This window comes from Bos indicus x Bos taurus, chromosome 22, assembly GCF_003369695.1.
Source record: "Bos indicus x Bos taurus breed Angus x Brahman F1 hybrid chromosome 22, Bos_hybrid_MaternalHap_v2.0, whole genome shotgun sequence".
NCBI classification, from domain to species: domain Eukaryota; kingdom Metazoa; phylum Chordata; class Mammalia; order Artiodactyla; family Bovidae; genus Bos; species Bos indicus x Bos taurus.
In genome coordinates, this window is record NC_040097.1 from 58908622 (window position 1) to 58926626 (window position 18005).

Here is an 18005-nt window from a genome sequence, read left to right on the forward strand (position 1 = left end):
CAGCTCTTTGCATCAGGTGGCCCAAGTATTGGAGTTTAGCTTCAACATCAGTCCTACCAATGAACACCCAGGACTGATCTCTTTTAGGATGGACTGGTTGGATGTCCTTGCAGTCCAAGGGACTGTCAAGAGTCTTCTCCAACACCACAGTTCAAAAGCATCAATTCTTTGGCGTTCAGCTTTCTTCACAGTCCAACTCTCACATCCATACATGACCACTGGAAAAACCATAGCCTTGACTAGACAGACCTTTGTTGGCAAAGTGATGTCTCTGCTTTTTAATATGCTGTCTAGGTTGGTCATAACTTTCCTTCCAAGGAGTAAGCACCTTTTAAGTTCATGGCTGCAATCACCATCTGTAGTGATTTTGGAGCCCCCTCAAATAAAGTCAGCCACTGTTTCCACTGTTTCCCCATCTATTTCCCATGAAGTGATGGGACCGGATGCCATGATCTTCGTTTTCTGAATGTTGAGCTTTAAGCCAACTTTTTCACCCTCCTCTTTCACTTTCATCAAGAGGCTCTTTAATTCTTCTTCACTTTCTGCCACAACAGTGGTGTCATCTGCATATCTGAGGTTATTGGTATTTCTCCCAGCAATCTTGATTCCAGCTCCTGCTTCATCCAGCCCAGCGTTTCTCATGATGTACTCTGCATATAAGTTAAATAAGCAGGGTGACAATATACAGCTTTGATGTACTCCTTGTCCTATTTGGAACCAGTCTGTTGTTCCATGTTCATTTCTAACTGTTGCTTTCTGACCTGCATACAGGTTTCTCAAGAGGCAGGTTAGGTGGTCTGGTATTCCCATCTCTTTCAGAAATGGGGCAATAGAAAGAGAAGTTCCAGTGACCAGGATTTAAAACTAGTTATCTTGCTGAGCACCAAAGAATTGATGTTTTTGAACTGTGGTGTTGGAAAAGACTCTTGAGAGTCCCTTGGACAGCAAGGAGATCCAATCAGTCCATTCTAGAGGAAATCAGTCCTGAATATTCATTGGAAGGACTGATGCTGAAGCTGAAACTCCAATACTTGGGCCACCTGATGTGAAGAACTGACTCATTGGAAAAGACCCTGATGCTGGGAAAGATTGAAGGCAGGAGGAAAAGCGGAGGACAGAGGATGAGACGGTTGGATGGCATCACCGACTCAATGAACATGAGTTTGAGTAAGCTCTGGGAGTTGGTGATGGACAGGGAAGTCTGGGGTACTGCAGTCCATGGGGTTACAAAGAGTCGGACCCAACTGAGCGACTGAACTGAACTGAACTGAACTGATCTTGCTGAGCCTTGGCCTCCTCATCTGTAAAACGGGTGACAACAGAACATATGTTGTGGTGTTGTGTGGATCAGACGTGCAGCAAGTCTGCCTTAATTTACAGAGAGTCTAATTATTGACTTCTTTAAGTCTTTGTTGAATTTGTTACAATATTGCTTCTCTCGCTCTTTCTCTTTTTTAATGTTTTGGTTTTTCTGCCCTGAGGCATGTGAGATCTTAGCTCCCCCATCAGGGATCACACCCGCAACCCTTGCATTGGAAGGCAAAATCTTAACCACTGGACCACCAGGGAAGTCCCATGTAGGCTTCTGTAAAGGGTAGCACATTTGGTTTATATACAAAGTAAGATGCCCACCTAGAAGTAACACTCTGGGAAACTTGGGAAAAGGGGACTAAGACCCAGCCCAGGAAGGAGTAATCCAGGATACTTGACTATTTCTAACAAAGAGCTTGACTAATACCCATTTTGAGATGGATAGTATAAGCGCTCCAGACCTGCTGTAATATACAATTTCCTTCCATAGCACTGATTTAGTTATTTCTGTTCTCTTTTCTGAACACTTAAAGACGACGCAGTTGACAGTAATGCCTATGATAAGCATGATACCCGCCAAGCACGTTTACGGATGGATATTCACCCAATCCTTAAATGACCTGCGTGGGAAGCACCTCACTATCTGCAGTCAGAGCTGTGCATGTGGAGTGGGAGCGCCCCAGAGGACGGACTCGAGCGTGGGGCCGCCGCGGTGCCCGGCCAGGGGCCCCAGCACGCGAGGATGCCTTGCCAGAGGTGTGCCCTCTTTCACCCCTGTCGCCTCCGCGCCCCCGCCCCGCCCCAGCTGGGGTTTCTGGCCGTAGAACTGAGAGGAGTCCTGACTACCTAGCTCCTTTGGGGTTCCGGTGAGCGTCCTTGGAAAGGGGGCGACCTTCTTCCCTCCCGCCGGGAGGAACGTGATTAGAAGGTGGGCTCCGCGGTGACTCCCACCCCACCTCGGATGAGGACAGATGAGCTACACGCTTAGCTTCGGTCACTAAAAATTTGACAAAGAGGAGCAGGCCTCTCGAGGAGGTGGCACGGCGCGGAGATGATCTTGAAGCCCCGAGGGCCTCCAGTGGGCGGCGCCGCGCGCCGCCCGCCTCTTCCCGCCCCACTCCGGCGCCCGGCCGCGGGGCCGGCGCGCGTCCCGGAGGCCCGCGGCGCCCGCAGGCCGCGGGCGGGGCCTGCGCGGCGCGTCACGGCCGGGCCCCGCCCCTCGCATCCGCGGCGCCCGCCTCCCCGCCGGGCCTGCGGCTGGCTCAGTTCTCGCTCCACGTTACCCGCTGCGGCCTCGGGCCCCGCGAGAGGCAGCCCGCCTGCCGCCGCGCACGCGCTACGGTCTCGCGCGCACGGCTCGCCCCACGCGCGCTCCTCGCGGACGAGCCCAAGTTCGTTTCCCCTCGCGCGCCGGGCTCTAGGCGGCGGGCGGAGCGCACGGGGCAACAGCGGAGCGGCCGCGCAGCGGACTGGACGGCAGACCATGGAGGCGGACGGGACCGGCGAGCAGATGAGACCGCTCCTCACCCGGGTAACTGGCAGGATGCTGGCGGCGGGCTCTTCGGCGGGGGCGCGGGACACGGCGGACAAAGGTGGGGGCGCGGCGGGGCGGCCGCTGTCCCGGGTCCGGCCCCGCCGCCGCCGCGGCCGGCGCGCCCGGCCGCCCCTTTGTGTGGCTGCCTGGGGCGGGGGGCGGGCGGGCGGCGCTGGGGAGGCCGGAGCGGGGCCGGCAGCACGTCCCGGGGGCCCAGCAGCCCGGCAGGCGCCGCCTTCGCCCCGCGGCGTTCGCCTCTCCCTCCCGGCCTTCTCTCCTCCCGGGGCTCGCTTCCGATGATCTCGGCGCCGGTCAGACCCTCGGAAACCCACCCTCCCCCGGGAGGCGCGCGACCCCACCTGGCGACGCCGCAGGCCGCGGTGAGGAGCTGGTGAAGCTCCCCGTCTGCCCACCGCCCGCAAGCCGTGCGCTTTGTTTCGGGACTTCTCCGGCCGCGTGGACGAGCCGCCCGCCTTTGGCGGCCACGGTTCCTCTCGCAGCTGATCTGCCCGGTGCGCCGCCTCCACTTCTGGCGAGAACCCGAGTGCCCTCTTGCCACCGGCCAAACGTGGAGAGGAAGGTGTTCCGAGCGAGCCCTGCGCGCTACTCCTTCCCAGCAAGAGCGCGTTTACGCTGGAGCTCGCAGTGGTCTCGGGTGAGCGGCGGTCGGGGGTGGGCTTTCAGAAGTTTTGCCTTCAAGTTTGGGATACCCGACGGGCCTAGACTAGAGAAACCGACTTCCTGCTTTCGTGGGGGATGCACAGGTCCCCACGGCTGTGACTCAAAGGGCAGAGAGGTGTTAGAAATTTTCCTACTTCCAGCAAAGGAGGAAAGGTTGCAGTGAAAAATTTTCCAGTCTTTCACAACTAACAGGAAAATTGCTTTTCATGGTATTCTTATTCAAGAATTTCACTTATTCCACCCCCTTCCACCTCCCCGTCCTTTTAGAGATTGTAAGGCCCTGGAGAGTAGCCACTCATCATTTCAGCGTGTTCACCTATGCCTTCTCAAAACATGGAGAAAACGTATCCAGACAGTGAAGTTATTTAGCAGTGGTTTTTGGAAGATCACTGGCGCTGATGGTAGTAGAATCCTGGAAACTTGTCCGTCCTAAGGAATCTATTGTACTTCTTTGTGTGGCCTTTGAATAAGCTCGTTTTAGATGTATTGCTTAGCACCTCTAATAGCATGTATCAGATGCACTTGGCTGTTCTTAAATTTATCATTTCCAGACTTTTAGTTCAGAGCGGTAAAGAGCCTCAGCGTTTTCTTAAAGCTGGAGAGAAACTGATGTGTTCTTGAATATTATCTTCTTAGCTAGCAAAGGAAGCCTGTGATAATGCATTGCCTTACCAAATCCTTCATTCATTGTGATAACACTGGGAACCCATTCTGTAATATCCAACGGAGACAGAAACAGCTCTGCTCAAGTGAAGGGAGACAGAGGACAGGGGGATTATCAAACGCTGTTATTAATGACTTGGCAGGGGAGCACTTTGGAAGTGTATGCCTCCTAAGCCTTGAGAAGACTTGGCTGCAGTAGCCATATACACATTGATAATGTAAATCAAAGATGATAACCTATCACAATCTAAAAATAGAATGAGAGGGCAGGAAAATTGTTGGTTTAAGTTAGTAGAGAACACTGTTACTTGAAAACTGGGAAGAGAGGAACTGTTTGCATTGACAGAGTTAACGCTTTCCTCATCGATTTTCCTCTGGTAAATGAAAGTTGAAAAAGTGGAAGCTTATATTTGTCAGTTGTAACTTCTCTAATGCCTAACCAACTGCTTAGCATAGTAAAAAAAAAAAAAAAAAAAGTAGAATAAAATGATTATTCCTAAAATGCCATCTTAAGTATGTAATTATGCAAAAATTTTTGAATGAATTGATAGCAGTTTATGTTACTCTGAAACTGGAGCCCATCTGTTTCATAACTTAGGCTCCAAGCTTTCTTCTCTTAAAATTCTATAATTTTCATTGAGTATGGTTTTGGGATACAGAGGAAAGTCATTTATCTTAATAGGAAAAAAAAAAAAGCAATTTTTGTTTTGCTTGTGTGCTCAGTCGTGTCTGACTTTTTCTGCAACTTTTGTTTGCTTTATTAGAAAAACTCATCATCCTGTTAGATCCTGTTACAACAGATAGCACTGTTAGAAGGTTCCCAGGTTTTAGCAAATGTTCTTCTTGTAAACAGTACGTGATTTAACAGAATTCTGTTACTTGTTAGCTAAGTTCATCCAATTTACAGCATTTCGATTAAGTATCTCCTAGGTACAGGCACTGCGGATGCAGTCAGACAAGGTGGGCAGAGCTCTAGTCTCAGTTTATTTTGGCAAGTGTAGTGAATACAATGGTAGTATTTGCATTCGTGCTAATTCCATCAGTGAGTGCCAGTTAAAATACATTCATGAGCCTGTGAGAAATACTTTTAGGAAAGCAGTTGTTAGTAGAAATGAGAGATATTAACAACCTGGTATGACTTCAGAGGTGATTGGTAGTAGAGGTGATTGACAGGTCTGTAAGTGTGCAGTCTCTGGGGAGCTCTCTGGATAGCTCTAGGGATATCATGCACCCCAGGCACATGATAAGGCTTTCAGTTCCCCTTTGGCCTTGTAGTTGGTGTCTCTGGGTCGCCATCCGTGGAGGTGTGATAAAGGGAGAAATAACAAATCTGTCTTCAGTTCACCTGAAACCGTAGGACACTGGAGTTGGATTGAATTGCTTTATGTGGTAGCTGAGCCTGGTAAGTATACTGGTTTTCTCCTAAGAGAACTTAAGATATGAAAATAGTGTTTTGTTACACTTGACTGCAGTTACTTGCGTAGGTTAAAATCGAAAGCCAGAGTAGGGTGGTGTTGAAGGAACCTGGTGTGTTGTTTTAGTGGTATGTGGTGTGCTAAAACCTTGGTACTGATACTTGTCAACATCCTGTAACGGGTTGTTTTTCTTCCACTTTCCTTTCCTTTCTTTCTTAGTGTATTTTGTACAGATGTGATCTTAAATTGGATAGCATCTGCAGCTCACAAAATGGGTCTTTTATATCAAGGAGCATACAGGTGATTCATAGGGTTAAAATGATAGATTATTCAGTGCGGCTTTTGATTTCCATGATAGCTTCCTCTTACTGATTACTACTTCTTCTGTAGTTACCACTTTTATGCATACACTGTTTTCAGTTTTACAATGAACATCAGTTTTTATATGTGTAAAGATCAGTCAGCTACTTCCCCCTCTTTTTTAAGCCCTCCTGTGAACATGAGAATTTTTGGTTCCTTTACAAACTGGGTAGCTATACCAACATTATAACTTACAGTGAAGGTTGCCTCTGTTTTTGTTAGCAGTCAACTTCATGTATTTTGTTGAGTAATACTCATTGAATTTTACAAGTTAGGGAGACTTTCAGGATTATTTGTAACCGCACCTGACCCTTGAACAGCACAGAGATTAGGAGTGCCGACCCTCCATGCAGTCAAAAATCCTCCGTATCTGCAGTTCCACGTCCACAGATTCAACTGCCTGTGGATTGTGCAGAACTGTGATATGTATTTCTTGGACAGAAATCCACATGGATTGTTCAAGGGTCAGCTGTATAATGATGATACACCATCAAGGGATCTGTGGTGGCGTGGTGTCCTGACAGTATTTGGCGGTGCTGCTGCTGGCGGTCTGCTGAAGGCAGAGGGCCAGCAGACTAGAGTGGAGACGGATTCCGAAGTTCCTGACTCTGCTTCCATGGCTGAATGCTTTTCATTGACTGTTTAAAACCAGAGTGGCCAAACATGTTTTCAGTGCTTGCTTTATTTAGGAACATAATGAGATTATGATATAGATTTGCATTTTTATCTGGAGCTGATATGCTGGTACAGAAAAGTTCTAGTTTGGCTGTTTCAAGCATATTTTTAAGTGTTTCAAGTTTTCTTTAGCCATAGTGTGAATTTTAATACGTTGATTTAGAGCAATAAATACTACAGTGAATGGTGAAACACAATTCTTTCATAACAAAGTAGAAGAAGATGCACTAATATTTTAAATATCCTTTCTTTTTCTTTGTGGAGTGTTGTGCCGACTAGTGTCATTTGGGTCTCATCCTTCTCACGCGTCAGGCAGTGTAGCGTTCTCCTTCCTGGATTCTAGGGCCGCATTGCTCCTTTTTGTCAGATTGCTCGATTTGGAGAGCTCTTGACTTGTATATCATCTCTCATTAGGAACTTGGGAAGTGGATGTATCTTTGAAAATGGATTCATAATGTGCAAGATGCCTATACTCATGCAGAGCATGAGAAGGGAAAAGATGACACTCAAAATCATTTTTTCTCAATTTCCCGTAATATGTAGTTAACACTTGATGCTTTTGTGTTTGGTACATGTTCTTTTATATACAGAATATTTTCAGCCTAATACTACTCTTTATTCTGTTAAAATACTGACAATACTTACACAGAATTCCTCTCACTTTAGGAATTAATATATTCAACAATAACCAAAAAAAAAAGGGAATAAAACAAATGTATGCATAGTGGGCTCTCTTCCCTTTGAGTTCCGTAGTAGTAGTGGGGCTGTTTCTGTTCAAATAAATCATTTAGAAACAAATTTTTGATAAGAATTTAAATTAGAAGTTCCCATTTTACTATGCTTTGGCCACTGGGTTACTGATCTAGAAAACATGTCTTTTTCAAAATTTTAGCACTTTTTAATACTTGCCTTGAGTGGGTGGGGTTCTGGGGGGAGGAAGTGTCAGGGAAGGGAGGGCAGAGGGTATTACAGGGCTGCGTTTGTCTAAATTGCAACCTTAGCATCAGGCTTGATGAGAGGAGCTTGGGCTGGGCTTCAGCCTCTGCTGGTTCTCTCCTGTCGGCACCCTTCTGAATCACCCTCAAACCAACCGTGGTGGCCTTGCCTGTATCACCTTTCAATGTAATATTAATACCTCTTCTCTCCTAATCATTTCTGCCGCTAGACTGTAATCATGCTTGGGAATTCTTTGCTCTACATTTAAAAAGCACAGAATTCTCTTTGTTTCTCCTGGGCATTTACAAAGTCACGTTCAGATGTGCAGCAGAATTTTATTTCTAGTAGATACAACTGTCTAAAATGTTTCGTGTTTTTAAAATCACAGAAAAGATTACATACTGTATAAGATGAATTAAAGGCCAAATTTCTTAATTCTGTTAACTACTTTTTTACAATAAGAGACACTTGTAAAAATCAGACCACAACTGCTTGTAATATCAGTATGTCCCACAGTTATTTAATAGAATTTAGTTTTCGTGATGTCATTGATTGTTAAATATGATCCCTTTGAGTATGCTTTATTCACTTGCACCAAGGAGCACGTCAGAGTGAATTTTCTGCTATTTTTTTATTAGCGTTGTGTGAAAAGTACCCTGAGTTCTGTCCTAGCGTTGGGTATTAATGGTGCCATAGAAATACAGCAGTCTATTTAAAATTGCTTCTAAAATAGATATGCCCATGGGGACTGTGGAAGTGCCTCTGGGGTCCTTGAATCCACAGGAACTGAAAAAATTTAAGCTTGTGTGTGTTACTTTCTAGAAGAGGGTCAAATAGCTTATATTTAGATTTCAACGGACTTTATAATTCGAAAAACAGCCAAGGCCTAGTCTAAAAATTAGCTCAGCTTGGTTTTGTGCCTTTCTTGAAAGTTCATAGGTTTATGTTTTGCTTAACTAGCTGACTGATTATTAAATTCACCCCAGTGTTTGCTAAAGTTTATTTTCTAGAATCCTGTGTACCTGTAGAAGGTTCTGCAAAAGAACCATTTTGTAGCCAAATCAAGTTTGGGAAATGTCACAGGCTGTACTTCTGGGAGATTCACAGTGATTAATTAGAGACTCTGAGAAATCCTGTAATAAAGACATTCAGCTTTAATGGGGAGAGAGTGCAGCCACGTGAGGTAGGAATTCCTGACGGTTCTTACAGAATGTGCACAGGAGGTCACCGGGGCTTCCCTGGGGCCCAGTGTTAGGGCGCAGTGCTCCCACTGCCCGGGCGCAGGTCCTGTCTCTAGGGGGGAAACCACGCTGCACAGTGCGGGGGGCGGCCCTCAGAGAGCAGGTCACTAATATTATTATTATATAGTGTTATTGTAGGGCTAAGGAAGCAAATCCTGTGGTGTTTGTAATTCACTTTGTTACAGTAACAGGAGAGATTTGGAAAGTGTATCACCTAGGGAGGTGATACACTTGTTGCTTTGGCAGCAACAAGAAAGGGCCCTGGTTGAATAAATTATGCTCCAGCCACACAGTAGGTTACCACAGCTGTGAAAAATGAATGAGGAGGAGCTTTTTGTACTGATGTGGAGGGATCTCGCAAATAAATTGATTTTAAAAAATCAAGGTGTGGGTCAGAAGATACTATTTCATGCCTTTTCTCTAAGGAGCATAATAAAGAATGTATATTGTACTTACGGGCTTCCCTCGTGGCTCAGCTGGTAAAGAATCCACCTGCAATGCCTGAGACCTGGGTTCGATCCCTGGGTTGGGAAGATCCCCTGGAGAAGGGAAAGGCTACTCACTCCAGTATTTTGGCCTGGAGAATTCCATGGACTGTATAGTCCATAGAGTTGCAAAGAGTGACACAGCTAAGCGACTTCCACTTCATCTGTACTTACTAGTATTTGTATAAATACACTGGAAAGGTTATCAAAAAACTAGTAAAAATGACGGCCATTCAGGGTATGAAGGAACAGGACTTGAGACCAGAGAGGGAACAAAGCTTCACTGTGTACCTTTCAGTGTGGTTTTGATTTTTGAACCATGCAAACATATTCAGGAAAATAGGATGATTTCTTATAGTGTTTTATGTCATGGGTTGACATCCCTATCTAGTTATTTCATGAGAAAGAGTTGTATATCTGTCGATATAGTCTAATACATTATGAACTACTTAATTTTTCATGTTATAAAGGTACCACTTAACAATAAATGTCTATCAGTAAAATCACACATTACATGCCCAATTATGATATTGAATGCTCAAATCCCTTGGAATTTTTGAGTTTGTTTGTTACTGATGTCCTGATCCTCTCTCCCTTTCAGCTTCTTTCTATCCAGGGATTTAAATTAGTGAGGAGTCAGTGGAAGGTAGGAAGTGGGGAGAGACTGAGAGTGTTGCTGTTACAAATGAATGTGCCTTACATGTAAGCAAGTAGCTGTATGGTTTTGTGGGTGTGAACTTAGACTTTTCCTTTGTGGTTTTTATACTTCCCTTTGATTGAAGATCATATATGTTAAAAAAAGTTATTTAGTTCTCTCCTTCTTGAGTCGGAGCTTAGGAGGGTCTAAGCCAGCTAGAGGCTCTACCATGGAAGCCAGGTGACTTAGTCCCCTGTGACTCCAGAGGGAAGGGAAAAATGGGAAGAAAAGTGGGTGAGAATGAAGGAGAAAACAATACCCAGCTGACGTCTGTTGAGCTTCCTGTGGCCCAGTCGCAGGGGGCCGCTCACACTGCTGCTCTGAGTTTGCTGTGAGTGCTGGGTGACTGGCGTCTCCTGGGCTGCGCCCCGTGGCCGTGCCCTGGGAGAACGCCTCTGTAACTGCAGTTCCTCCTCCTGTCGATTCCTCCTCCTGTCGTGTGTGTTCTGTGTGAAATTTCTTGCCCTGCATTTAAATTCTTAGTTAAACATAAGACCCAAGGAATGATTTCCACTTAGCTAGCTTTCAGAAGCCAGTAATTTGGAAAGGAGAGTGCCGCTCCTGAAGGTATTTTTATATTTCCATTTGAGTGTACACCTCAGTGATGTTCTGAGACTATAGCACCTCAGATGAAGCATGGAAACTCCACTGAAGATTCTGCTCTCTCTCCCTCCAGCTGCAGCACTGGTGGGGGAAGGATGTCATTTTTGTCACATTGATGTAAAATCACTCATCTAGGACTTCTGGTTTTGTTTTTGCTGTGGCTAAGTTGGTGAAGAACTGGTCACGGACTTTTTAGAGAAAGCCTAGTTTGAGCCATGCGTTTTTGGGGGCATCTTTAAATGACTTACTATTCCCGTTAAGTAGACCTAAGAAAGCATTGCTACGAACAAAGCTAGTGGAGGTGATGGAATTCCAGTTGAGCTATTTCAAATCCTAAAAGGTGATGCTATGAAAGTGCTTCACTCAATATGCCAGCATATTTGGAAAACTCAGCAGTGGCCACAGACTGGAAAAGGTCAGTTTTCATTCCAATCCCAAAGAAAGGCAATGCCGAAGAATGTTCAAACTACCACACAATTGCATTCATCTCACATGCTAGAAAGTAATGCTCAAAATTCTCCAAGTGAGGCTTCAACAGTATGTGAACCGAGAACTTCCATATGTTCAAGCTGGATTTAGAAGAGGCAGAGGAACCAGAGATCAAATTGCCAACATCCACTGGATCATAGAAAAAGCAAGAGAGTTCCAGAAAAACATCTGCTTCTGCTTTATTGACTATACCAAAGCCTTTGACTGTGTGGATCACAACAAACTGTGGGAAATTCTGAAAGAGATGGGAATACCAGACCATCTGACCTGTCTCCTGAGAAATCTGTATGCAGGTCAAGAAGCAACAGTTAGAACCGAACATGGAACAACAGACTGATTCCAAATCAGGAGAGTAGTATGTCAAGGCTATATATTGTCACCTTGCTTATTTAACTCATATGCAGAGTACATCATGAGAAATGCCAGGCTGGATGAAGCAAGAGCTGTAATCAAGATTGCCAGGAGAAATATCAATAACCTCAGATATGCAGATAACACCACCCTTATGGCAGAAAGTAAAGAGGAACTAAAGAGCCTGTTGATGAAAGTGAAAGAGGAGAGTGAAGAAGCTGACTTAAAACTCAACATTCAAAAAATGAAGATCATGGCATCTGGTCCCATCACTTCATGGCAAATAGATGGGGAAACAATGGAAACAGTGACAGACTATTTTCCTGGGCTTCAAAATCACTGCAGATGGTGACTGTAGCCATGAAATTAAAAGATGCTTGCTCCTTGGAAGAAAAGCTATGACTGACCTAGAGAGCATATTAAAAAGCAGAAACATTATTTTGCTGACAAAGGTCTGCCTAGTCAAAGCTGTGGTTTCTGCAGTACTCATGTATGGTTGTGAGAGTTGGACTATAAAGAAAGCTGAGCGCTGAAGAATTGATGCTTTTGAACTGTGGTGTTGGAGAAGACTCTTGAGAGTCCCTTGGATTGCAAGCAGATCCAACCAGTCCATCCTAAAGGAACAGTCCTGAATATTCATTAGAAGGACTGCTGCTGACGCTGAAGCTCAAATACTTTGGCCACCTGATGTGAAGAACTGACTCATTGGAAAAGACCCTGATGCTGGTAAAGATTGAAGGCAGGAGGAGAAAAGGATGACAGAGGGATGAGATGGTAGCAGCTCTGTCTCGATGGACATGAGTTTGAGCAAGCTCCAGGAGTTGGTGATGGACAGGGAATCCTGGCATGCTGCAGTTCGTGGGGTCACAAAGAGTCAGATACGACTGAGTGACTGAACTGAACTGATTCCTGTTATACATGTGAACTCACAGGCAGAGAGGGTTTCTGTAGAAGGCTATCAATGAATATTTGTTCAATGAATGAATGTTAGGATAATACCATGAACTCAGAGATTTGAAGCTGAATATATTTCTAGTTAATTGTTTAATCAGTAAATTAATAAATTCTGTTTACTTTACTTATGGTGTTACCATTAAGAAAAAGGCTCCTACTTTGCTTTATGCAGCTACCAGTAGAAGAGAATAGAATGTTCCTTTCCTTGGTTCTGTTGAGTGGGAATATTGAATAAATAGTTTGGATTGATCTCAGAGTAAGAGTGCCTACCATTTTTTTAAAACCTGAGCTAGGATTTTTGGCAAGTATGCATTAAGCATCATTAAAATGAAAGTTTTATGACTCTTAGGATATTTTTAGAAGTTTGAAATACATTTATATTGATTATTGGAAAACAGTGAGTCTCTTACTTGTATATTATTTCTTTCAATATTTGCTTCGTGAAAACAGTGACTTTCAAAGTGTAAGATTATAGCCAATAGCAAGAAAAGGGATCTCACCCCAGATACGGTATTAGCTACTTCATATACTCATATGTGCCCAGTCGTGTCCAACTCTGCGACCCTGTGGACTGTAGCCCACCAGGCTCCTCTGTCCATGGGGTTTCCCAGGCAAGAATACTGGAGTGGGCTGCTGTGCCCTTCTCCAGGGGATCTTCCTGACCCAGGGATTGAACCCATAGTCTCTTATGTCTCCTGCTTTAGCAGGCGGATTCTTTACCGCAGCGCCACTGGGGAAGCCCCAGCTAGTGTATAGCAGGGGCAGTGTCAGTCGCTCAGTCGTGTCCGACTGTGGCCTGCCGGGCTCCTCTGTGCATGGGATTCTCCCAGCAAGAATACTGGAGTGGGTTGCCATTCTCCAGAGGATTTTTCTGACCCAGGGATCGAACCCGGGTCTCCTGCATTGTAGGCAGATTCTTTACCATCTGAGCTACAGGAAAGATCCCAACTACTATATGTATTGGTATAAAATTGGCTATTTGTGTGAATTCTTTAAATTACTACTTACATTAATAGAATTTTTTCCTCATGTGCTTTTATTTTGGTAATTTTGAGGTTCATGGACCCTCAGTGGACCTTCCTCTTTTCCGGGCTGTGTCTCCTAACTTTGCAGCCCGTGGTTTACTGTTTATACAGGTGCTATAACTAACCAGTGCGTTGACTCAGAGTCCTTTATATTCTGTATTTATTTTTGTTTTCCTTTAATTGTTCCCAGATGACCTCATAATATGTTCAGGAGGAACTTCCTTTTCCATTTCTGCACGTGCCATTAGCAGTATCCTCAGGATAAGGTTCTGTTATGAGCCTATTTATATTTGGCCAACTTCGAATAAGGGATTCATTCAGACTAACGTTGGCCTTCATTTGGTCTTTCATTTTATTTTATTGAGCCGTTTATATTCAGTAATAAGAAAGTCACTAAATAACCACAAGCTCTAAACCTCTTTTTCAGAACAAGGTAAAATTTGGAAGTGGCTTAACTTTAGTAACAGGTACTGCTTGTGGTTCAAACACAGGTGGGTTACCTGTCCCCGACCTGCCACCAGGTGGCCTCGGGGCAGCTGCCATCTTTGAATCTCATTTTTCTCATCTGTAAAATTGATATTACAATACTTAGAGGGGTTTTTCATGATTAGGGATAAGAATATACTATATAAAATGCTGAATGTGACCTTGGAAACTTGTTGTGAATAATTATCCTGTGTTTTTAAAAATATCTCATGTAACAAAATTGTAAAAGAGTTAGTGTACAGATTGATTGAACACATAGAATGTCTTAGCTGTCCTTAAACCCTGACGTTGAGAGATTCTGTTTAGCTCTGTGGGGAGGGATTATGTGTTAGGAAAAACTTGGTTTTCCTCCGACGTTCACTTTGAACATATGTTCACCCTCGCAGCAGGGCTGACCTCAGAGGTGCGGGTTGCTCCCACACGTGCCTGTTGTCACATGCACTCTGTGACGGCAGCTCAGTGTCCTGTCATCCCGCTCGGTTCTGTGCCCCTGGAGATGCTGTCAGATCCCATAATGGAATACAAGGCTCCTCCCCCACCCCAGGGCCCCTTGGGCTTCTGTCGCCTGTAAATCAGAAGTTCCCTCTTTGGAGCTGATTAATTTTCGGGAGTGGCTCACAGAAGTCAGGAAATCTCTTTACTTACTATTTACCAGTTGATTATGAAAGGATGTGATAAACCAGTGGTCCCTGACATTTGTGGCACCAGGGACTGGTTTCACGGAAGACAGTCTTTCCATGGACAGGGAAGGTGGGGGTGGGGTGGGTGGGATGGCTGTGGGATGATTCAAGGACATTAGATTTATTATGCTGCCACTGATCCGATAGGAGGCAGAGCTCAGGCAAGTGATGGGGAGTGGCTGTAAATACTGATGAGAGAGAAGGATGAAGAACCTTCCCCACTCCACCTCCTGCTGTGCAGCCCGGTTCTCACCCAGGAAATTCCAAGGGACTTAGGAGACCTGTGTCAGAAACCGGGGTCAAAGACCAAATGTTAGAACAAAAGATGTTCCTAGTACTCTCATCAGTTAGGAAATTACAAGTGTTTTAGGAGTTCTTTTTCAGGAACCTGGGACAGAAGGCTATATATATATATATATATATATATATACACACACACACACATTATTTTTTCCCCCTCTTAACTCACAAGTTGCCTTAAGTCACAAATTTAAAGAATATAATTATATCTGGGCAAAATGTTGAGAAGTTTAAAGCCTAATATAGTTGTTTTTCTTTAAATAATTTTAACCATTTGACAAAACATTTAAAAGGTGATATATGGCTATCCTAGAACTGGACATGCCAGAAAGTGAAGAGGGACTAAAAAGCCTCTTGATGAAAGTGAAAGAGGAGAGTGAAAAAGTTGGCTTAAAGCTCAACATTCAGAAAACGAAGATCATGGCATCCGGTCCCATCACTTCATGGGAAATAGATGGGGAAACAGTGGAAACAGTGCCAGACTTTATTTTTCTGGGCTCCAAAATCACTGCAGATGGTGACTGCAGCCATGAAATTAAAAAACGCTTACTCCTTGGAAGGAAAGTTATGACCAACCTAGATAGCATATTCAAAAGCAGAGACATTACTTTGCCAACAAAGGTCCATCTAGTCAAGGCTGTGGTTTTTCCAGTGGTCATGTGTGGATGTGAGAGTTGGACTGTGAAGAAAGCTGAGCACTGAAGAATTGATGCTTTTGAACTGTGATGTTGGAGAAGACTCTTGAGAGCCCCTTGGACTGCAAGGAGATCCAACCAGTCCATTCTAAAGGAGATCAGCCCTGGGTGTTCTTTGGAAGGAATGACGCTAAAGATGAAGCTCCAGTACTTTGGCCACCTCGTGTGAAGAGTTGACTCATTGGAAAAGACTCTGATGCTGGGAGGGGTTGGGGACTGGGGGAAAGGGGATGACAGAGGATGAGATGGCTGGATGGCATAACCGACTCGATGGACCTGAGTTTGAGTGAACTCCGGGAGTTGGTAATGGACAGGGAGGCCTGGTGTGCTGCGATTCGTGGGGTCCCAGAGAGTCAGATATGACTGAGCGACTGAACTGAACCGAACTGATACGGCTGTCCTTTTAAAAATAGATTACTGGGACTTCCCTGGTGGTTCAGTGCTTAAGAATCCACCTGCCGGTGCAGGGGACACAAGTTCAATCCCTGGTCTGGGAAGATTCCACGTGCCGTGGGGCAGCTAAGTTGCTCCACAACTTCTGAGGCACAGGTACCTCTCTTGTACAGCTCATGCTGTACAAGAGAGGCCCCTGCAGTGAGAATCCTGTGCACCACAGCTAGAGAGTAGCCCCTGATCAACATGACTAGAGAAAGCCTTCGATCAGCAACGAAAACCCAGTGCAGCCAAAAAAAAAAATAGACTATATCAATAACCTCAGATATGCAGATGACTCCACCCTTATGGCAGAAAGTGAAGAGGAGTTGGTGATGGACAGGGAGGCCTGGCATGCTGTGATTCATGGGGTTGTAAAGAGTCGGACACGACTGAGTGACTGACTGACTGACTGAGTGACTGATCATTAACTAGCTTTAGGCTTGTGGGTATTTTTAATCTTATCTTTTAAAATTATTTTCTTTTGTCCTTGAATTTCTTATCTACTACAGATTTGTTATAGATAACAAGTGAAATCTTGTAATTTTTAAGTGGGATGGGGAAGGTCTTTCTGTTATGTCATTCTGGCACAGAGTTTACCACCTGAGATGGATGGTCTTCTGATTCTTGGCTTTTTATAGATTGCAGGGGTTGCTAGATAGCTTAATTCTGCCTTGAGGGGATTTTACTGTATTTTCTTGTTACTTAGGATTTCAGAATTTAGTCTGCAGGGGATTACAGTGCAAAAGAAAATTGCATCTGCTTGGCACAGTTAACTATAAAATGGCTCCTATTTTGTCTTCTGAAGCATAATAATAAGAAATTATACTTTATTAAGAGTTCACAGTTTCTTCTTAAATTGAATTGTCATTTTTTTCTTTAAACTGAAATAACAGGAATGTATTTTAACTAATGTGAATGTTCTGAATTTTGTTTTGCATATACATACGCACATATATGGTCTTCCCTGGTGCCTCAGATGGTAAAGAATCCGCCTGCGATGTGGGAGACCTGGGTTCAATCCGTGGGCTGGGAAGATCCCCTGGAGGAGGGCATGGCAACCCCCCAGTATTCTTGCCTGGAGAATCCCCGTGGACAGAGGAGCCTGGTGGCTACAGTCTGCTGCTGCTAAGTCACTTTAGTCGTGTCCAACTCTGTGTGACCCCAGAGACGGCAGCCCACCAGGCTCTGCAGTCCCTGGGATTCTCCAGGCAAGAACACTGGAGTGGGTTGCCATTTCCTTCTCCAGTGCATGAAAGTGAAAAGTGAAAGTGAAGTCGGTCAGTCGTGTCCGACTCTTAGTGACCCCATGGACTGCAACCTACCAGGCTCCTCTATCTGTGGGATTTTCCAGGCAGGAGTACTGGAGTGGGTTGCCATTGCCTTCTCCGGTCCGACTCTCTACGGGGTCGCAAAAGTCAGACACGACTGAGCGACTTAAGCACAGCACAGCTTGAACATATATACATACAAGTGTATGCACACATTGATTTTTTATATGTGTTTGTGAATTTAAATCATTGGATAATTAAACAACTTAGAGATATTTAGGAATTTTCAGATTAGCTATGTAACATTGAATTTTGAGTTTAAACAGCCAAGTTCCCATTCTGTTTTACAAATGTGTGAATTCTCATAGGAGTTTTAAAGTATAACACAGTTTGTTTTAAGGATGTCACTGTGGACTTTTAAGTTAATTGTTCTTTGCTGAGATTGGTGTTTCCTTACCTATATTTTCCAAGCTACTTCGGATCTTTTTTAGAGACAGTTTTTGTAAAGGTAAGATATAAATACATACAAGTAACTATTGACTAGAAATCAAAGGTGTGATGAGGAAGATGGGCAATAAGGTGGGGGAAGGATTTTTAGATTAAGTTGCATTATTTCAAATCACAGTTAAAAATTATCAGTTGTGTGTTTTACATAATTGCATCTACTCAGTTTTTATATGGTAATTTACTTTGCTGTTATTGCTGATCAAATTGATTTAGT

The 18005-nt window shown here is 44.4% G+C and overlaps 1 protein-coding gene across 6 annotated transcripts in view; it reads left to right on the plus strand.

Moving 5' to 3' along the window:
* Positions 1-2587: 2587 nt before the first annotated feature.
* SLC4A7 (solute carrier family 4 member 7) overlaps positions 2588-18005 on the plus strand; it is a 123687-nt gene continuing 108269 nt past the window's right edge. Inside the window, exon 1 of one of the 6 annotated variants that reach the window (XM_027523456.1) lies at positions 2588-2842. In XM_027523456.1, coding sequence (XP_027379257.1) covers positions 2795-2842 — 48 coding nt within the window. In that variant the 5' untranslated portion in view covers positions 2588-2794. Of the gene's footprint in view, positions 2843-3481; positions 3501-18005 lie in introns of those variants that run through there. The other 5 variants (XM_027523450.1, XM_027523447.1, XM_027523455.1 and 2 more) reach the window with 5 other exon arrangements.